This window comes from Eutrigla gurnardus (genome assembly GCF_963514095.1).
Source record: "Eutrigla gurnardus genome assembly, chromosome: 19".
In the NCBI taxonomy this organism is placed as follows: Eukaryota; Metazoa; Chordata; class Actinopteri; order Perciformes; family Triglidae; genus Eutrigla; species Eutrigla gurnardus.
In genome coordinates this window covers 18,922,180-18,945,155 of record NC_139930.1, presented here as the reverse complement: position 1 = coordinate 18,945,155, position 22,976 = coordinate 18,922,180, and the positions used below count along the sequence as shown (strand labels likewise).

Below are 22,976 nucleotides of genomic sequence, written 5' to 3'. Positions count from 1 at the left end.
ATTCAACCAGGTGCATGATGGGATAGGATGCCATGTGCCTCTTTGCACTTGTGTTTTCTAAAGATCCCTGAAGGACTTGACTGTACCAGCGTTTTTTTACTTCATGATGTACTCCATTAACTGTAAATTAATATAGTACGCATGAGGACCGTTTCCCAAAGAAAACTTCAACTTTTTAGAGGGACTTACTTTCTTTATGAAGCAGCCTTTGGCCTTCATTTTCTATATGCACTTCTCCTTCTTCCTACTTATTCTTTTTTTTTTTTTTTTTTCAAAGTCACATTGTTATCACACAGACATGTAGCTGAAACTGTGAAAACTGTCCTTGCTGGTGTGTTCAAGGATGCTCAGACATCTGAAAAGTGCTGCATCCACAAGCTTATAACACAGGGTCTAATCTGGAACACATACATTACGCACACATGGACACTTCGTACATTATGAAGACTCTTAAGTCTAAAATGTCAGATGGTAGAAAGGGCAGAGTCCCTACTCTCAGGTGAGTAAAGCTACCAGAAAGTATCAGAAATACCACCCATGAAAAGGAACATGCATTCATGCATTTCCTCACTTGAAAATGTCTTTATACGTCTTCTATATTCTTGCAAAATATATGCAAAAATCACATTTTTACACGTGTTGTTTTCTGTACACCGTTCATATCCAGTGCAGGAATAATGGACTATGGATTTTATGTCCATAGTAAATTAAATGCCATCCAGAAATAGCATCTAACATTTGCTATTTTATGATCGGAATCTTAAGAATTATCACTCTAAGAAGGTTTTACACGTCTATTTTTATAATATAGTAAAATAAATGGAAATCAATGACCGCTCGGAAGGTTGTAAATTCACTCGGGGGGGAAATGGTCAGAAGCAATATGAAGTTTATACGGCTTGTAGTACATATAATGATATTGTTAATAAATGTGACTGTAATGTGTGTGTGTGTGTGTTTTGCAGCTGCTGTCGGACAGTCAGATCAACATGGTGAAGGTAGTGAACTCGGTGAGTGATGCCCTGAACGCCATGCAGAAGGAGAACGTGGGCCTGAAGGCGCGCGTCAAGGCCGACCTGCAGAGGGCGCCAGTCAGAGGCTCCCGCTTCAAGGGCTGCGCCAACGGTAAGAGAAATGAGGCGCGGCGAGCATCCGTACCCGTCCTGGCACCATCGGATTCTTTCTCTGTAGATTTGTTGATATTCAATTTGTCCCTCTGTCTCCGTATATATATTATTCATACACCATGGCTACCTATATGTTTGACCTTCTGCCGCTACATCCCGCTCCGTGTCGCGATCCCGGGCGTCTGTCGGCCCGACTCCACTATTCTGTAAAATTATATTCCAGCGGGCTCCGTCATCTGTCTTACCACGTATCCATTCCACTCAACGTCTCCTGGTGATATCAGTATGTTTCCCTGGGCTACATCTCATCCACATTATCCCGTGGCCTTGGTAGAGATGTGGATTTATTTTTCTTCTTTTTTTTTTTTTTTCTACTGTACAAGAGCAATGACTTGAATGTCCACTGGGCCGTGTTGCTGAAAGGCAAAGAAGGGCCCGAGGCATCATCCCATTGGTAGACTTTTAACCAGGCACAGGATCCCCGATGGCACTCCCTTGCTGGATTTTTCCCGTGCATAGGTAGCAAGGAGCGAAGGCTGCTCCTGCAGCACAGTGAGGGACAGGGTTCACCTCTTTTTCTTTTTCCTTTTTTTTGAGCAGCATATAAGAAGATGGCTCATAAATCTGCAAACATGATGGCATGGGCATGCACTTTTACGTTTGCTCTAAGGAGCTGAAGTGCTTCACATTGTTTAATTTATTAATTTGCTACTTCACTAACCATTTAGGCATGTGACATCATCAACCTAATTGATGCTGAACTAATAGCTGGCCCACCTGCTATCTGTCAGCTGTTGCTGCCTTAAATTCTCACCTGGTGATGCTTTGAAACTTCTGTTTTTTACTTTACGTTTATATGTTTGAATTTGAAGTGGATCTTCCGGGTTCAAGAGTGTGAGAATACATTTTCAAACTATGATTTTCTTTTTATTCAGATGTATCTAAAGCTCTGATTCTCTATGAGTTTCCCCTCATCTGCATGCCAAATGGTCTCACTCACAGACATCGGCAGTTGCACCATCTATTATTTACAGTAGTGTGATTGATTTTATTTCCTCACCCAGCATTCGGCCAAGACCCGCCTTTCTCTGCCTCTGATTGGCCAATACTCGTAGCCTGCTTTTAGGATTTGTTAAATTTACCTGATGGACAAGACTGGTGGAAGGTTGATGCTGTTAAGGATTTCAACTCAGACGTGGTTGTTCTGGTTCTTCTTTTTGGGAGATTTTTTAGCTTTTTTATATTGCTTGTTTTTTTTTTATTATGTGTAAAAACATTTTTTTTTGTGGTTTCATAATCGAGAAAAAATGAACGAGAAAGAATGTCACAAATATCAAAACATTTCCTGAACATTTGTGTCGAATTAAAACCATGTATCTCCAATGTTGGTGATTATGGGTTAAACATCTCTTTATGTTAAATAGACAAGTAAAAAAAAAGCCACTGAATTATGTGAAAAAAGCTTGAAAAGTGGTCCTTACAGAGACACACGGCGTTCATAGCAGCATGGAGCGACTGGTTGAGGCTCTGTCCGTGGTGCTGAAGTTGTTTCTCCCAGTTTTGTGCGCCTTCCGGACTTTTCTTGTCATAAACCGGATTATTTGAGGCAATCAGCAAACAGTTACATGAAATACACTAGAATCCTGGGTGGCAATACATTATGAATGAATTTGTCCCTCAGACGTTAGCAGAATTGTTATCTCACAGCAGGTGTTAGAACTCAATTGTGAAATCATTTCTCCGAGCTTGATTTTAATTTGTTTGTCTCCTGGCTCTATATTAATGGTAACAGCGACAGGCAGAGACAATATTGTTTCCCGTTGCTTAGGCAATAATTAGTCAATTTATGAGCTGCGTAGCACACACACACACACCCTCTTTATACACATTGCACAAGAAGAACAAATTACAAGAACAACTCACAAAATGATGCAACAGAATGTGAAGTAACATCACTGTTATGAAAAGCTAATGAATATTATGAGGTAATATTTCTTGCAGGGCGATCATTTTGCATTGCATTTGATTTCACGTGTGTTATTATGATACTTTGGGAAATGTCTGGTAAAGTGTTCATAATAAGGGCTGATTAAGTATAGAGTGTGTTGTCTTTTCAAACTCCCTTCCTGTACGACGCGCCAACAACGAGGTTGTCATGGTGATTACATCCGCTCCGTTGTTGATGTTGATCTTGCCGTCGTGATCTCATAGCGACCCTCCTGGAAACAGTTCAATCAACACATTGCAGCTCATTATTATTCATATTTTTAACGTAGATTCCTTTGCAGCAACTTCACTTCGTGCTCACTAAAGCCAATACATTTGAGTTTTTTTCTTTTTTCAGTTTTACGCTTAAGTTTTATAACAAAAAAGGGAATATGCATGAATTATTAGGATAATGAAGTCCCGGGTTCCTGAAATATGTCATGCTGAAAGTGTGAATTTATCATTATTTGTGACATTGATTAGAGCAAATGTGTAAATATACCCTTGCTTACTTTGTCCATCATTCAGTGTGAGAATTACTAGTATTTCTGTGTGTCTGCAAAGGAAGACCACAGACAGAAAGAGGCATTTAATTTGAAAGCAATTTCCCCCACTCCCGTCCTCACAGCAGAAACACCTGACCTGACATTATTCTGTCCGGGGCTCTATACAGGCAACGGAGGCAGTAATAACAGCCTGCTATTAAGTCCACGTAGCTATTACTCCTCCTGTGTGACTCAATTTGTAGCTTTTTGCATTTTTTAAAGAGCCGGGAGCTCATTTTGTCATGACAATAACAAGGTATTATGGAATATTTCTCCGTTATGTGATTTATAATTGATAAAAGTTGATATTCAGGTATGCTTCATGTACTGCAAAATGTCGATAGGGCTGACCTATTTAAAAAAAAAAAAAAAAACGGAGAAATCCTGAAGATATGTAAATGTCAGGGGCTAAAGCTGTACAACATTCATGCTAATTGACCGACCGGTTCAGCACCATGGACAGCGCTTCACACATTCTCTGTTCAAGGTTCACCGTGCAAGAATCTTTTAGGCACTTTTATGCACCGACTCTGCAAGATATAGCATAGTGGGATAATAAATGTTATTTATATATATATATATATATATATATATATATATATATATACGCACATCCTTTTTGAGACATGTATGCAGTTTTCCGCTCCCCTTTTTCCTTCTCAGAGCTACAGTCGGGACAAACCCACAACAAAACAGCCAGCAGCAAGCCAGTGTTTTTGTGGAGCACAGCCTTGACATTTTCATCAAGGGCATCTGTGCCGAACGAGAGAACAGCTGTAAAAATAACGGAAACATCAGTGCTGTTCGAAAATGATATATGATGCATAAAATCCCCAAATGCCCTTGTGTATTTATTATGCAATACATCCTTGTTTTTATTATTATGACACTCTGTTGGGTTAGTTATCTGGAAATATGTTTAGAAATTACAGCTCTTGCTTTTGGCATTTTGGGTGTAAAGGCACCAGATGTACGTGCTACACCACAACAACAGTCCTCAACCCACCTAAAATCTAAACTTACTGAGACACAATGGGTAAATAAATAAAAACCGTATGCACATATATTCAGCAGCACATTTTCAATATTTCATAGTCTGTACAGCTGTGTGCGTTTAAGTTTGCGGCACAACCACGCGTATCTTTGGCTGCCTGTCTGTCTCAGAGTGCCTGTGGATATTTGAAGTATTCATCTCTGTACTGTTTGCATTGGATTCCCATAAGAGCGTATTAGATTTTCAAAGTTATATGAATCCAAACCTGACAGCGATGATGCCCTCCTCGGCTCTGGCAGTAGCAGGGATTCTATGACACCACAGTGAGTCCTACTTTTTATTTCATGGACTTGCCTGGCTTTGCTCTGCTGTTGCTTTGCTGCTGATTTTACCAGAATGTTATTGTTATTTTTTTGCTGCCAGATTAATTATGCATTTTTCTCATGAGTACTGGGCATTTTAAAACAAAGTAAAAAAAAAACCAAAAAGGTTAGACGCAGGACGTGTGCGTGTTTGGAAAACCACAATGGCTGCCACAGATGAGCAGTGTTAGCTGGAGATGAGAGTACCGGCTGCATTTAAATGAGTTCAGCTCAGACTGTGCAGCGCCTGTGATGTCAGAGTGACTTACTATGAAAGGTTTATGCGACTGTGGATTATGTCGCCAAAAAAGATGAAATTCAGAACAGATACTCTTTAAACAACTCCGTCGACGGAGAGAAAAATAAAATGTTGGCATCGTTCGTTTCTGGAAGCCGTGGAAAATGTTAAATATTGACGTTTCCGAAGCAAAAGAATATGTTTTATAACGGCCTTGTGTCACGCAAACACACAATCAAATGTGGTTAAAGTCGTGAAAGGGTTGGTTTGGTTGCAGCAACGAGGTGAGAAAAAAGATCATGGAAAAACATAGAAATGCAGCAAAACAACATAACAATGTAACAACATAACTAGCCTAAATAAATACCAGACTTTCTTATGTAACAGTACGTAACAAGCTCGCTTACTTTTGGTTTCTCATGGGACACAAACGCTGGTCTCCTGTGTGAAAGTCCTGTGTTTGTTTGACCCAGCCGACATTTTTTTCTGGTGACTTGGCGACCTCAAAGGTCCAAGGTCCAAAATCTGGTTCCTACAGTATGATCTTAATAACACCATGCATGTGTATCTGAAGTGTACCAGTCTGTGTCATAGATCTCCATGGTTGTCAATGATGACTATGTCCTATGAGTTACTGGAGCATTCAGAGGCATACACATGGGTGACTTTGGTCTTTTCATGGGATTTATTGGGAGTAAGAATATAGACTAAATGGGACCATGAAGACCAGGCAGGCAAAGGTATCCAATGTGATTCAGTCGGCACTCTGTAGAAGACCAATTGTTAAATTATGTGCGGACAAAGTGGACCTGGAGAATCAGTACCATCAGGAGGCGGTCCTTGGGATAAAATCCGCTCTGAGGGATCATTAAACTGAGAAAACTTTGAAAAGCCCTTGTTACACAGCGACCGAAATCTTAAATAATGATGACGGTCTCGTTTTTTTTAATGTCCCATGGAACCCCGGCCGCGGCTTCCTGTAATGAAAAGAAGAAGTGGCATTTATGTGTGATGATGATGAAAGCCGGAGCTCAGTAGTCGAGGCTTCGACGCTGGGGAAATGGAAGAGCTTCGGGGGGAGACCAAACATTTCACATCATGTAGTGACTGTAAAACATATATATATATATATATATATATATATATATATATATATATATAAAATAAAAACTATTTTCAAGAACTCTCCTGGCTGTTTTAAACTCGGGGGTTTGACCCCGGCGAGGGCTGGCATGCATAATCTATGACACTGGCCCTGTGGGGGATAGATGTTCTCGTCCCCCGGGTAAAACGGGTTCCTCAGGCTCAGACAGACGTACTGTTCTGCTCTGCAGTAGCTCTTCTTCATCTGTTCTCCCCCGTCTCTTTGTCTGCGTCGCTCAAACATACGTATGTTCTTCTATCGGGTCTTTTGTTTCCTCCTCCTCCTCCCCGTGACTCCTCTTATCTAGAATCAGCGTCTCCGTGTGCCGTACGTCTGCGTCTCCTCGTCCACGCTCCACCCATCGTGCCTTCCTGTCTCCATCCCGACCTCCTCGCTGTCCCGTCTCTTTTTCACCTTTTTATCTCCGCTGCACTTAGACTCCGTTGTCTCCGCTTTGTCATCCATCACCCATCTCGCCGGATATCTTCCCTCCCTGTGCAGCCGCTCCCTCCCTCCCCATCGCTCTTCCCTCCTTTCCTTTTTAAGAACCCAAGAGTTGAGTCCTTTCCTGAAAAATAATTGAGTAAGCCACACTTATCTCATGTTCCCTCATTTCCTCTCTCTCCCACCAATTTCACTTTAACGCTGCGAGCAGTCTTTCCCTGTTTGCAAGCCACGTTGGATCTAACCCCCCCTATGTTCACCTCTCCCCAGGCTCGCGTCCCCGTGACTGCGGTGATCTGTACGCCAGTGGTCAGCGAGAGGACGGCATCTACTCGGTGTTTCCTGTCCACCACCCCGCAGGCTTCCAGGTGTACTGCGACATGACCACAGAGGGAGGAGGCTGGACGGTGAGTCAGAGGCAGAATCCACACACACGGATCTACCAAGCATTCGTAGAAGCATTCACTCCGCCGTCGAGGTCATAATCAACAATAATATGAAAACACGGCAGCATGAAAGGAAAAATGAAGGCCTTTTTTTTTCTCACCATGTCTGCTTTTACACGTCTGCTTCTATTTACTAAATAACCCCGACATCAGTGTTTTCTAACAGCAACACCGGTTCCATTCAAGTCCCAGTCGTTCCACTACCAGTCATCTTTTTACAGTGTGTGTGTGTGTGTGTGTTTGCACCTGCTGTGATTACAGGAATCGCAAAGAAACAAGCCGGAAAAAAAAAAAAAGGTGTCATCAAAGTTTCATGGCGGAGCAGCGAGGAGATCTTAAGTTTCATGTTTCTGAGAACGGTCCATTCATTGTTTTTTTGTTCAGGTTTTGTTTGTCATTTGGAAAGAAAGATACTAATTAGTCACATCTTTGTGAGAGTGTAGGATGCTGAAAGGGAACCGAGACAAAGAAATGAAGCGGAGAGCGCCGACAGAACTGAAGTACATCCGATGAATTATACTAGGCTAGCTAAAGGGGGATTTTAGTGTCACCTGTTACCGCGACAACCGATCGCAAAACATCCAATGTGTGTGATTTTAAAGACAGTTCATCAAAGTTGACATTGACCTGCCCCACTCGACCCCGTTCTCTTTATGAATGAACATCTTTTGTCTTTTTTGCTCATTTGTGTTTCCGTACGACACACCGAGCGTGCACGTTACCATAGTAACACTCCTGCGAAGGCCGCCGTGTTGAGCAGGCCCGGTCCGGAGCCGGTCCGCTGTGTGTTTGGGTTTTTTGTAGATTCTTCATTCTGGTCTCTGTGTCACGCTTTTCAGAGGGTTGTATTAGGATCTATCTAAAAAAGATAGATTTGTTTTCTTCTTCCTTGATCAAACATCTGTCTTTTTGCCTGTCCTCGCTCAAGTAAACACGCTTGTTTAAGTGAGACTGTATACTGGAAGCAGCGTGTCTTTTGGGAATGACAGGCAGCGAGGTGAACTAACATTGACATTGAGCTGTTTGAAGTTATATTTGGAATTGCGGTTTAGATGTATTTTACTGTGAGTGTAGACACACACACACACACACACACACACACACACACACACACACACAATAGAGGCATTTATTTGCCTTTGTTGTGAAGTACACTGTCGCAGTCCTCGGGGAAGGAAGAGCACTTCTTAATAGAGAACTAAGGCCTTGTAACACTTAAACAGTTTGGAAATTTCTGCTGTATGAATCCATCACAACTCTTTTTTTCCTTCTCTGCTACTTTTTTTTTTTTTTTTTTTTGGTTGTGATTGATTTTAGTTTTTAGTTTTTTTTGGAATTGGAATTGCAAGATCTGTGCAATAAAGTGGAAATAATTTCTCTTCTGCAAAGTGATTTCAGGGAATAAAAACATCTACGCTGCATCTAATTGTTAAAATCCAATCTGCTATCTTCTCCCCTGGCTTTCACAGATCACAGATGTCTTTAAAACCACCTGGGATGGACATTTTCAGGCTTCCTCCCTCGAACGTGTGAAAACGTTATTAAGGTGTAAAAACCATCTTTAATCAGCCTGATTTCTCAAACTTGTTAAAAGCATCGCTCGCAAATCTTTGGCTCCAAACGCTTGCAACTGTATTTGGATTTCCACTGTTAGCACTACCTGCTTCTGCCAAAAAAAAAAAAGACCTGTCAAGAATAAACTTGCATAGAAAAAGCTAAAATATGTTCTCGTCCCCACGCCGCCTCCCTCTTGTGCGTCGACGCACGCGTCACCTGTCAAACTTCAACTCAGAAGTCACGGCGGGCGGGTTTCTGCGTGTCGAATTGTCGACTAACTATGAGATAGGCAAGGTCGCCCCCCCCCCTCATCACATGAAAGCAGACTGTCAAAGTGACAGAGTGCTAAGCACAGCATGACGGGAACGAGAGCTGCGTACCAGACTGTCGGTGGGTAAACGCTCGTGTGTGTGTGTGTGTGTGTGTGTGTGTGTGTGTGTGTGTTAGCTCTTGTGCCAAAGTGTGCTCACCTCTACAGAAATAGTCTCTGGGTGTGATCTTGCTTTGAGTTTTTCGCGCAGCGTCTCCGATAGCGTGATAATGTCGTTTTCCTGACCTGCCTCGTGTGTCGAGCTTGATTGACTCGTTAGGAGGGGCAGGTAGGGAGACGGGAGGCACGGCGAGTCGACTTGCTTACTGTCTGAGGGCTGAGCTTAAATAAGGGATGAGCCATATGCCTACACCTCATTAGCATACTTTGACATAACGCGGCAGCAGTTGCAGAGGCTGCTGCAGACGGACCGCCGCGTTCCTTCCATGAGGGAGGGAACGGAGAGGAGGAGGAGGAGGAGGAGGAGGAGGAGATGCAGACAACACAAAGAAGACAATGGGGGGGATGAAAACATCACAATCTGATACGGAGAGAAAGTGAGACGCAGGGATTAAAAAAAAAAGCCACAATAATGGAATTCCATTTTTCATCTCTGTACTCTGATGCATTAATTCAGATGAAGCCTGCGATAAAAAAATATTTCTGTTCTATTGTATTCGCAGTAAAAATGAAGGCCCTTAGGGAGCCTCGGCAATAATGCAGATGTCTTAACTAACAGGGAGAGGAAGAGGCCGGGGACCAATCAGAGATAAGCATTAGGAGGGTATGTCGGTCCGTATAAAGGGTCGCCCATGACGTTGGAATAATCTTCAAATGTCTTCTATAGCGCCAAACAAATGGTATGCATGAATGAGTAATTGGGACACATAATGTAGATCATTGCCTTTAAATAGCAATAAACAGAGGAGAATGTCTGAAAACAAAATAGTCCAACTTATCCAGACCTCACCAAAGGTTGTTGTGCATGTTGATGCTTGTGCATCTTGATGCTTACACATGTGGTCCACTGTCACGATGACCAATGTGCTTTTTTCTTTAGTTCTGCAAAAAATGTCCAAATAAAAAAAAACGCCCATCAAAGGCCGCCAGCTATTGCAAAAAAGCTGGCATCCTCCGTTATCAATGAAGCCTATTTTCCACAATACTCTGCTTGATGCATCAAACCGACCCGCCACCCACAAATACCACAATCTCTCACTTAAAATATATATCAGAAACCAGCTTTTACACTCTGATTAATAACCTGATTATGCGAACTACAAATCACCCACGGCTCTATCTCTACAAAAATGATGGCGCTGCTTCATCCGTGGGTTTTTTGCTGAAATGTTGGAAGAGATTGAAGTGTTAGCCCGGGGTTCAGAACAAAAAGGAGATGGCCGCGTACCATAACTGTCAGGTTCTTCTAGAGGGAGACAAGAGACGGGGGGGCGATATAAGGGGGGGGATTTATGGTTTGAGTGGCTCTGAGGTGCAACAGGCACATCCACGGCGAGGACGGGCTGCTTAGCTTTAGGTGCAGCTGACGCCGCTGAAATGCAGAGTTTGTTTATTACAGAGGCGGGCCGGGAGTGCCAGATCACCTTTCCTGCTCAGTGCTTTATAGAGACGGCCATCAGATCGACACAATAAACACCGTAGCGTGCAGTAAAATATGGAGATTAATTTGATAGTTTTTGCAGCTGTCGGAGTCAGATATTGGGCTACGAGTAGAGCTGGAGTGCTCTCATCACTACAGTTGGATTCATATTCTACTGAAGCTTTAAATATTCCTGCAAACAGGAATTAAGGTCATGCTCCAAACTTGTTTTATCGTTAATAAATTTAATCTCTCCCCTGCCTTCCTCTAAGAGAGAAACCATTATGTAAAAAAACCTTGGCCAACCTTCTATTTAACAGTATTTAATAGAAAACAATCCCCATATGCAACGGCACAACATGCTGTCAACACAATAATTAGCAGGTTTCGGTAAAAAGTCAGGGAAGGAAGCTCCGTATCACCGCGATGTGATGTCATCGATCTCCAAAATCGAAGCCATTTGAGGTCTTATTGTGCGTTTTGCACTTCTCTCCCGTCGAGGCGCTCTGCTTAAATACATCTCTCAGATGATCCGTTTCATTTGATGCGGTCGTTAGCGACGACGTGGCATTAATCACCACGAGTGTCGGGGCGTTCTCTTCACTTCAAGCGTAGACAAAGTCACTCATTTAGTGTCTGTCTGCCCCTAAAGGATTAATAGGAAGTGAGGCGGAGAGGAGAGAGACATTAGCGCAGGTTGATGTGGACGCTTGTCAGAGGAAATTGGTCGGTATTTCACCATTCTTCTCCCCCCCGGAGACTGTGTGACCACGGAGGTGGGAGGGATCATGGCAGGTAGGACATAAAAGCAAAAAAAAAAAAAAAAAAGCTCAGTCATTACCAAGCCTTTTCCAAACATGTATACACACACAGGAAAGTGTATATGGGACTCCACCACAACATCCATTCAATCAAAGGAGCTTATATGCCATATACAATAACATGCTTTTAAACATACTAAAGTATGCATCCACTCTGAGAAAGTAATCCTTTGGGCATGTGGCCTACCTGCTTCGGCAAAAAGGGAAATGCCATTTAAACACAGCCTCACGGCTTGGGGGGGGGTTATGTCTTCTATTATTACTATTTTATTTGTTAAAAGGAAGGGACTAAAAATGACCGAGGAATTAATAATGAATGAGAGTAGATATATCAGAGTGCAATGTGGGGCTGCATTATCAAATGGTGCTTTTATCAGAAGTACTGCAATCACGCTGAAATATTCAATTCAGCCACGAACTGGAAGAAAAAAAAAAAGTTTTAGATTGAATGTGTGATTGTGTGCGTGTTGTAACACTCCTTTAGAGGGTTTGGAGTGCCTTTTTTTTTTTTGAGCTGTGCAGAGTGTACGGTGTATATAGTCTTTTTCCACTATCTCTATCTGGCTCACAGGGCTCTTCAATATTTCATCTCTGTTAGTTTATTGGTTTGGAAAAAACAGAAGGAATCCAGGATGGATGTTTTTGCTGTTGTGTCTTATCTGTAAATGTTTTGTAAGGCAGGGAAATGGAAAACTTCGGAGTAGAATCTAACTTTTTATTTTTGTTGGGAAACATAATTGTTTTCATAATGTTTGGATTCAGCGTAGCGTGCGTGTTTGTGAAGGTGTGTATTAACTTTTCCATTTACTTGTCTGGACAAGTTTCTGCTACTATCAACAGCAAACGCAGATGGAACCCAAGAGGCTGGTCTGCTCCAGATTTCCGCCTTAAGTCTGGCTGTAGCTCCTGCAACTTCTATGCCTAAAGTGTCCTGATATGACACTATAAATTAGATTGCATTCCTGTGCCCTATTTAACGGCTGCGTGGAGATAAAAGCATGCAGCCGTCTCCCGCCGTCGAGCATAATCACCGGTCGTGTCAGACATGTCCTTTAGGATATTAGTGCAACTAGCCGGAGGTTATATGAGGAAACGTTATGGCTGTGTGCGGGTTGCCATGGAAGCCCGGTGATTAGATTTCATCTCCATTACATTTGCACACTCCCATGATGCTGCTGTTTGACCAAATGTCTATGACTTTTAGAACTCATTATATAGTTTTCCGTTAAAAAGCTAGAGCGATCTGATTCACTACATTTATATGAAAATTTGTACGTGGACCCCAGACAGTGTAGCTGGACTTTTCATCCAGGTTGTGGTTATTCGGGTGCTGGATGAAATGACATAATTGGCTTTTTCGGGCCCAATCACATGACTGACCTGGAGGTTAGAATTCACCGTTTTAAAAATATATCTAAAATGCAAACTGTAGACTGTAGACTAATACATTTAGCAAATAACCTGCTCTCACATATGGAGATTGAATTATTGGTTAAGCTGTTTTTTGATTTTTTTGGATCCATCATATTATGTTATCTTTTTTTTTCGTCCACCTGTAGAAGTCTTCCCCTGCATCAGCTCTTCGTCGTTCCCATATTTAAAAAATATATATGTAATAATCAAAAGCCTTAACAGAAATCTACCTGTGGTAATCTGGCTCCTCTTAATCCCTTAACCCAATAAGGAAAACCTGGTTTCTTGTTTAGATGGTATTTGAAAAATCAGGTTACTGCCGAAAGCTAGGAATAATCTTCTTTTCTTTTTTTTTACTTAAGTCTATGTAAATGCAGAAAATAGTGTTTCAGGCTTCCGTGTGTGTGTGTGTGTGTGTGTGTGTGTGTGTGTGTGTGTGTGAGTGTGTGTGAAGGACTGTGTTCCTCCTTCTGTTCCCGTTTGCTGCTGCTGTGTTCAGACCACATCTGTCTTTCTGATAGGATTATAAAACATTCACCAACAGATGTTTGCGGCCTCCTTTCTGCAGACTGCTGTGGATTTATGAGCGCTTCCATCAGACGGTGTTCAATTTGTCACCATATCATCAATAATCTTAACAATGTAATCAAATTGTGAGCGGTTCCGCCGCCTGCCTGTTTTTTGATCTTAAATCTATGAAAGGAGGCGGCTTGTGGGGCCATTTCTATTAGCCTCAACACACTTTTTTGTTTTAATTTCTTTTTTGTGGCTGTAATTGTCATGCTGATGTATTAATCCCTCTCCGGAGATGTCACATATGATCTCGGCTGTAGAGCAGGGTACCAAGTGACATCTGCTGCCAAACATGTAAACATAGTGTGTGCACAGCGTCTACATGCCAGGAGCTAACAAGCTATTGGCACATGTCCCGTTTTCCAGCCGGTCACATGCCAGATCGTAAATCCCCCCCCCTCCCCAATCAGCTCCGGAGTGCTCGTGTTGTTTCCTCCCTGTGTTCTGGTCCGTCAGTCAGGGTGTCCGTCTGTGCTCGCCGTGGGCTCCCAGTAGCTGACAGAAAGCCTGCTGAAGAGCTTAAGGCAGCTTGTTAAGTAGCCTTCATCTACTGCAGAGATTACAGAGAGCTTAATGTGATCATGCCAATGCAACAGCCCTTTAGCGGGCGCTCGGTGAGACGGTTAAGGGTGAGAGATTATCTCGTGAGCACATTTCACTTGACGTAATTGTTTGTATGGAACTCACTGTGTTTCTGGTGGCGGTAGCGGTGGCTGCTGTTCTGAATATTCTCTTTTTTCTTTTGAGAAGCTGCACTCGGGGTTGCAGTCCTGGAAAACAGCTCGCACTTTTTTTTTTTTTTATGACAAACTGTCACAAAGTTCCCTTGACTGCAGAAGACTTTTTTTAAGTGTCAATACTTACTTTATAGCGACTTGCTGACAAAGACGCTCTGACAAAACATGTTACAGCGACTTCTGTCCCCCTTAAAGGCTCTCTGCTCCATCTGTCTGGCCTGTCTGCCTTTGTGCTCCGCTGTGTTGCCGTGCATCATGGGAAAATAAGGAAGGCAGGTGCAGAACGTATGGTAGTAGCATGCACATACACACACACACCAGTATATGTTGGATTTCACAGTCCAATGCTTATGAGATTCATCAGGAATGTAATAAAGGTATCACAACTATGTATCGTATCGTCATTGGACGATGTGTGATAGAGAAAAAATCTTCATTTAATAGATGTTTTTTATTGCATATGATCTTGTTATGAATTGCTACTGACTTGACAAAAGAAAAATGACAACCATGATGGAGCTTCTCTAACGAGTGGCATCATTTTTAATGAAAGGGAATTCTCCCTCCAAGCGTGTTTCCGAGGTGCTGCTTCAAATCAATCACAGCGACCCGTTGTCGCTTCAACAGGTTTTTTCGGAAGACCCACTCTCCCTCTGCATCGTCTGTACTTGCACCCCTGGGTGGGAGGGAGAATCTTCAACTGGAGCTTCCACAGTCAGGGAGGACAGTAAGGCAACTTTTAGGATGACGTCATCAACAGCTTTATATTTCAATGACTGGAGATCATTTTTTTGCATTTAAAAAGGATGCACCAACACGTGTTTTACCCAGTATGTTTGTGCACAATCTTAAATAAAACGGAGGTAGTAAGCCGAAAGATGACAAGATATAGTCCATGTTTTAATTACCGGTTTGCATTAATTATAAAATATTTCTACTGGATTGATTTCTCTGCTCACTCGTCAACAACAGTCACCATATTGTGAGCTGCTGCAATTAAACATCTTCCTTACTGACAGTTGGTTTCATGACGCATAATCTCACAGAGAATACGCTGCAGAAATGGTGGAGGTAACTCTGGAAGAAAAAAACAGAAAGCAGAAAGTTGCCTCGGAGAGAGATGGGTTGTTTAGGCTTTGTGAAGCATGTAGAACAGCGTGTATAAAGAATTAATTACCTTAGAGCTGCAAGGAAAAAGGGATAAAGTAAAAAAACACTGCAATATGAGGGAGAGTGCAGAGATGCAAGATGAGAGGAAGCTGGAAGTATAACTGTTCCAGAATCAGCCTTTATTTTTACTGCAGACACAAAAAAATATGATCTCAATACGATACCGAAGCAATAAATAAAACTGTCCTCTAGTATTAAAAATCAGAGCATATTCACTTAAATGCTGATGTGATAAATTGAGAAATGACAGCTGTAGCCTTCATCTCACAAGCCTTTTTGTATCAGCTGCTTGATCCAAACACTCCAAACTATGACGTTTACGAGCGTGAATTATTAATGCGATATGAATTAAATTTTTAACTGGGAGAATGCAACTAGCGTAATTGACGTTAGCGAGCCGCTTGAGACGAGATGGCGGTTGCATTTGTCGGAAACACTCAGAGCAGAGCGGAGGTCCTTCACACACACAAGAGCTCAGACGCCGGCGTAGAGAAACCGATTCCTCAATGTTCGCTCGTTCCACGCGTGAATTTGCGTCGTTTCTCTGCAAATCGGTGCATTTTGACAACTTCGCTATCAGATCGGGTGCAGCCAAATCCTTTTTTCACTTCCACCGTAGACCGTAAGAAATGGACGCGGTTACCGTGACGACACCCACTGCTTTGTGGACTGCGGTTTTGAAACCTGGAGTTAGGCGCCATCTTGGTTTTCTGCAACCAGAAGTGACACAAGAGGGAGGAGCCGAGTATAACCGACCGCTGACAAATGTTACACTTTATTTACTTTCATATGTTGAAAACAAAGCTAAAAAGTTTGAGTTTGAATTTAAAAACTCCCCGAAAAGACCGTGAACCCCCAAACCAAACAACGCCGTGGCAGTAACCTGTCAATCATAAAGTAGCCACGCCCTGGTTTACCCTAACCGGGACCGGAATTTAAGAAATAAAAATAGGATTGTAGAAGACTTGAAACAAAACTACTAGAATGTTTAAATTAAGTGAGAGGTAGGGTCATTTTCTTATAGACTTTTATACTGTAGGATTTCTTTCTGCAACCAGAAGAGTTGCCCCCTGCTGGCCACTAGAAAGAATACAAGGTTAAGATGTTTTTCATTGGCTTCACTTTTTCAGAACCCAAAGCATTTAAAAAAGAAACAACATTCTAGTATCTCTAGAATCCAACTCGGGTGAAGACCAACGTGAATCCAGGCTGGACTCACTATCGATCCTGTCGGTTGTTTATGTGGTTTTGTACTTTGCTCTTTCTGTACTTTATCTTGTGAAACACGGAGAGCTTTTTGCTGAATCCTCGTCTGCTGTGTCTCGACTGCAGTTCTCAGTGTGGGTATGTCCAGAACGTCTCCTTCCCCACACCCAAACACAACGACTCCGTCAGCTTCCCGACCTTGACAGGGGCGCCTTTAACGTCGTTAAGCTGCGTTTCCCAGCGGTAAACTGTAGGGCGAGGTGCGGTGAGGGGACATAGCGAGCCACGGCTCTATAAAACCACAACCGCTGGAGCCACAGTGTGGACGTGTGCAGCCGTAAAGGGAGGCACTCGCGCACATTAACACGCTCTGGAATGGCCGGCTGACTTTTTGATTCCACAAAGGTGGAATTGAAAAGCGGTTGACGGTCACTTTTTTCTTTCTTTCTGCAACTGTGTGTTGACCGGCGTTTGGGAGCGAGGCCCCTTTTGTGAGCAGCAGCCGTGATGTAAAGAGTGGGAGCGGGTTGTACCGTCTGCTTATCTGCCTCTCGGCTGCGTGTTTTCTGCCTGTTCTTCGCTCGCACGTTATCTGGAAGAAAACAGGCCACAAGCAACGCAACTTTTTTCAAAGTTGCCCACAAACTTGGTAATCGTATGCAGGGTTGCATAAGCGCGTGGGCGTTTATATTAATGGCAGACACACACACACACACACTTACAAGAAGGCCATTCTTAGTATAGAAGAGCACATAGGTGAATATAACCTCTTTGGCTTTGCATACAACAAGTGCAGACAAATGCATACACACACACACACACACACACACACACACACACACACACACACACACACAAACACACACAAACACTTACATGAAGGCAACAAGGGCATTTATTGAATAGGTTTAAAAGTGCACATAGGTTAATATATAACCAAGTGCATACTTATGCACACATGCAGCATCACTGCCAACGTGTGTGTGTGTGTGTGTGTGTGTGTGTGTGTGTGTGTGTGTGTCTGTTGTGCGTGTGTGTGTCTGTTGTGCGTGGACACACATGCTCACAAACAATGTGCAGACACATTTATGTCTCACATACTTATGTTTCCAGCCCCCCCCCACACCCAAAAATCCCATGCTTCCCTCCACCCTCCAAATCCTCTGCCTCCTGAAATGTGAAAGAAAATGATTGGAGGTCTCTGTGAGCTCCAAGTCTCCAGGGAACACACACACACACACACACACACACACACACACGGATGCTGACCTTCAGGGTCAACAATGCAATTAAACCTCAGAGGGGCTCTCCAGTCTTACAAGGATGCTAGACACGGCGCGAGGCCGGGCCAGAAAGACAAGAGCGTTAACCCCGCATGTGAACCGAGCAGCGCTGGTTAACCCGCGTGCTGTGGAGGACTACTTCATATGACCACCGGTCAATTTCTCACCGCCGCTGTGATTCATGGTGTCAGATCCTGCCGGTGCTCTGGGAGGGACCTCGGTTCAAACAGGCTATAAGGATGTTGGTCGGCCTTTAACGCCACAGCTACCAAAACAACTTTTAATTGTGTTTCTTATAATAAAAACTGCGTCAAAGTGAGAGCGTTTCTCAGACATCTTTGTCATATGCCAGGTGTCTCGGCAGTACCAACGCAGCCAGACAGGCTCGCTGCGATAATGTGAGCGATGCATTGTTCCCTGAAAGGCCACAGACGATCTGAATAGAAATCAAGGGGCTTAAGTTATCATTGTACTAAATCACTTCCTGACGACTGACTGTAGTCTGACACATCACTTTGACTTTTTCTTTTGTGTAAATTTGTCAAAAGGGATTTTTTTTTTCTTCCCCTGAAGTTTCTTGTGTTTTATTGAGTTGAAGGGGTACTTTTTTTTTTGTCTTCCTACTAAAAGTGCTGCTCACACAGTGAGTGCCAGGGGAGAGAGGGGAAAAAACAATTATGGATGGATGAAAAGGAGAACCTCCACCTCATATTTAATGTAGTGTTATCAATTTGCAGTCTTCTCTATTCCTGCTAATTGGAAATGTGGCGTTGAGGAAGGAGGGCGTGTGATAAGGAGGCTGGGAGGTCATTATCCAAGGAGAACTAAGTGACATGAATGTTATATTTTTTCAACCCCTACTTTTAACATGGCCGTGCTTTACTGCAGCTGAGTTTGACATCAATAATCTCCTCCGTTAGGTAGGGGTGAGTATTGGCAAGAACCTCACGATACGATACGTATCACGATATCGCGATATTGCGATATAAATAAAGATGAAAACACAATATATCGCTCACATTCCAAACAGCCTCTCCATTTTATTAATTCCCATGAAATTCACTGGAATAAATATTGAAAATAAAATGAAAAAGGATAAAGTACTGCATTCACAACGCGTCTAAACATGACTCTTTTTTTTTTGTTATCGATCTTTGGAGTTGAAAATCGATATTGTATTGGGCATCAAAGTATCGCAATATATTGCCATATGGATATCTTTACGCACCCCTTCCGTTAGGGCTCCTTCTCAGCCGTCGTGTGTTATATGATGACGCTGCATTGTTTGCACTGTCAAACCCTTTTACCCAAGGTCTTTAGATGAGCCTGATTATCACAGTAATAGCCTTATTAACAGGTTAGCGGCCCCAGTGAGTCAAACGTAACGCCGTTTAATGTCACCATGAAGAGGTGCCATATGTTTTATGAATCTTCATCTTGTTTTTTTTTTTAGTGTATGGAAGCGGTGGGAGGAAAATGCAAAGCTGTCAACCTGCCACACGTTGTTGTGATGACCCTCGGACGCATCCGTTACAATGTGACTACACAACATCAGGGCTGCTTTTATTGAGCTGACGCCACTCCATCTGTAGCATCAATGCCTGAGTGTGAAAACGAGTTGCCCTCCAAGCCCCGCGTATGAATGATTGCTGACATTATTTCCGCGTTCATACACACGGTACAGCATGCATTAAGATGGAGAACACTTATGTAAACATATCCAGTAGATGCACAGGCAGCAATATGATGAGCTGCTGTGCCTCTTATTAGTCAGGGGGGATGCCGTTTATTACATAAAATAATTTCTTAACGACGAACGCGGGACGACGTCGGGTTATTACGTGGCGTTGATAACGGTCAGTCACACACGCTCATATTAATTAAACTTCAAATTTAATATGAGGAGTCAAATGTTGATGTGGAACTGTGGAGTTGGATTTCCGTGTCAGCTTAGGGAAGTTAAGAGGTATAATCACTGACATCGCTCCAGATATCTGGGACACTAGTCTGATGTTCTAATGCGCCGTGACTGGGCCAAAGCCTGTGAGAGTCTTACGCAACAGCTGATACAAATCCCCCGTTTCTTTATGTTTTAACAGACGGCCCCATGCAAACCATGTGACCTATGACGTGTTCAGGTTCCCCCGCTGACATTAGTATTGCAATACATGCACGGAGGGGAAGGAACTGTTGCCTGTTGTGTGTTTAAGTTGCACTGGAGCGGTATAAACTGATGTGTGTTGTGTATAGATATATATCATCCATATTCATAAAGCAGTGCTGTAAATGCATATGAATCCACAGCTGAACACTGTTCCCATCATATTTTCTCACAGTTGCAATATTTCAGTCCAGCTGTGCAATTCTTTCCCAGAAATTTGAATTGCTGTTATTGCAGATATAACTTTAGCCGTCCCTATATGTCAATATGATAACAGGAAATGATGGTACAGAAGTGCCAAATGAGGAGTTTATCCACCTGCATGCACTGATAATTTTATTTTCTCACTCTCCTTCTCAAAATGGTTTGCTTATGTCGTTGTCTTTTATCTTTACTATCCTCGGCAACAGTCTGGAAAAACAGATTTAAAGAGTTTTAGGTGCTATCTTGTCTAAATTCGATGTATCGGCGTCTACAAAAGAACTTGTGTGTTTGGAGAATATTTACTTTGGAGACGCCCATAAAGTTGATGGTCCTAACGAGAAGTGATCAGAGGAAGCGGCTCGAATGTGACGACGGCATTTTAGGGTTTGAAGATGGTGATATCTCCAGAATAAAGGGATGTAATGGGATCTTTGGAGTTACTGTGTAAACGATGTCGGGAGGAATTCAGAGAGCTCTCAATACGGAGATGAGAAATCCGTCTTTGAGGATACGGAGGAGAAAAAAAATCCCGAGATGGTGCTGATAGCGATGATGACACGGTAATGATGATTAAGACCATCAGAAAGAAGGCAATTATGAGGAGGGAGATTTTCGCCGGATTTTTGTTCTTCGTCTGCGCCGATGTTAAAAAGCAAAAAATATGGCTGCCGGTAACCATCTGGTACCTTATGGTATGCTGGGGGATTAGTCACGCTGAACGCAAACTGTCTCAGGGAATTTCTTTTGTCATTTTCTACATTAACGCGGCCTCCTAACTGCGAGTCCTCGGCTGTTTCTCATCTGCGAGCGGTTCCTCCTAAGGAGGACATTTCCTATTTCCCTTCATCCTCAACCTGACAGTTACACTTCCAATCACTGTACAGTATCAGTCATTGGGTGATAAAGATACCGCACCATCAAACACACACACTTGCTTTAAAAAAAAGACCATTGCTTCATCGAATTTCATGATTTTGATGCAGAAGAAGAAGAAGAAGTGAAATGTACCTCTCCGTGTATTTAGGGATTATTGTTTTATGAATTTCATCTCTTTCTCTGGACATCAATTACAGATGCAGATTCCAGTCAGTGAAAAAAGATTTAACGGATTCCTTTTATTAGCTTCCGACAAATTGCTTCTTTTTTTTTTTTTTTTTTTTAGAGCGGAGAGAGCGTTTGCATTATTCATTAGTGAAAGTTCATTTAGTTTAGTTCTAGATGAGCTCGGCGACCGACGGTGGGAGTTTTGCATGACTCATCACAGAGGAGGATGAGATGAATCTCAGCTGACCCCCTGACCTCTTGTCTTTGGCGCTCTAGGTGATCCAGCGCAGGGAGGACGGCTCGGTGAACTTCTTCAGAGCCTGGGAGTCCTATCGTGAGGGATTTGGCAAGATTACCGGTGAACACTGGCTCGGTAAGTGGCTCAGGTGTGACTGTGTGTGTGTGTGTGTGTGTGTGTGTGTGTGTTAGTGTGTGTGTGTGTGTGTGTGTGTGTGTGTGTGTGTGTGTGTGTGTGTGTGTGCCGGTCCAAACCCTGGAAAGGAGACTTCTTTCTCCATTTTGTTCACTTCGGTCCATTAACTGAAGTTATAGCCATCATAAAATCATCATTAATAAATGATACATTGACGGTTAATCAAACTACAGTTAAAAGATCAGATATTTGTCATACTTTAATATATTATATGTAATAATCTGTCCCTGGTTCACCTATCAATGTTATATTTGTAGTTTTTTTCAAATAATTTGGCAATCATTAACATACATTTGTATTACTATTCTATATTTCTATCATAATATGCATATTAATATTAGAAATAAAAAACGTCACAACTTTACAGCAGGAAGGAGAAAGGAAGGAACGATGGAGCGAGATAAGTAGACGCCCAAAGAGAGCGAGACGGAGAGAGATTGGATGACTTTTCCTCTTCATATCATCAAGAATCCAGTAATGAAAACCACTTCAGTGACGGAGAATCAAAATCTGTGTGTAAAGTGCACTTTGTGTTCAGCACCAACACATCGCAACACAAGCCAAAAGAGCAGCAATTCAATTACAATATCCTTTTTTTTATTTTCACATGACAAACAACACAACGGTGTAATTTCTCCACCTTTTTTTTGCTTTTCAACGGTCGCCTTCTGCTTATAATTTGCATTTCTCCACAGAGTACTTGTTCACAATCCTTTTTATTTCTTGCTGGCAGCGTGACACATTAGTCTGTGCCTCCTTTTCAAATTTGACAGGAAGAGAATGCCAACAAAGAATGAATTCATGTGTGAAATTATCAACTTTTCCGAAGCCAAATTCCCTCGTCTTCACACTCACTTCTCATTTAATGTACCAAAAATACCGCAATGCTCTTCTGCTCCATCTGCAGACGTTCCTGTGACTCCAAAGTTAGCCGCTGACACTTTCATACCACGTCGTATTTATGTTTACCTCAAAATGTACACCGAAGAACCTCACGGAGGTCTGACGGGGATTATTATTAGACAGCCAGTTCTTTCCATCGTAGAATGGCCTTTGGAGCTCCTTTTTTTTTTTAATTGGTTTGACATTTGTTCAGGTAGCGAGAGAGCATGATGAGACCAAACTTAAAAACAAGTTTCTCCCATCAGGCGGTCGTGTTTGACAACTGACGGCCGTAA

General features: G+C 42.5%; 1 protein-coding gene across 5 annotated transcripts in view; it reads left to right on the top strand.

Annotated features, from left to right (window-relative positions):
• The window catches only part of fibcd1b (fibrinogen C domain containing 1b), a 90,363-nt gene that overhangs the window by 36,673 nt on the left and 30,714 nt on the right, over positions 1-22,976 (top strand). For all 5 annotated transcript variants that reach the window (XM_084035690.1, XM_084035688.1, XM_084035689.1 and 2 more), the window contains 3 exons: positions 966-1,125; positions 7,111-7,247; positions 21,642-21,738. In XM_084035690.1, the coding sequence (XP_083891816.1) occupies positions 966-1,125; positions 7,111-7,247; positions 21,642-21,738 (394 nt within the window). The remainder of the gene's footprint in view (positions 1-965; positions 1,126-7,110; positions 7,248-21,641; positions 21,739-22,976) is intronic.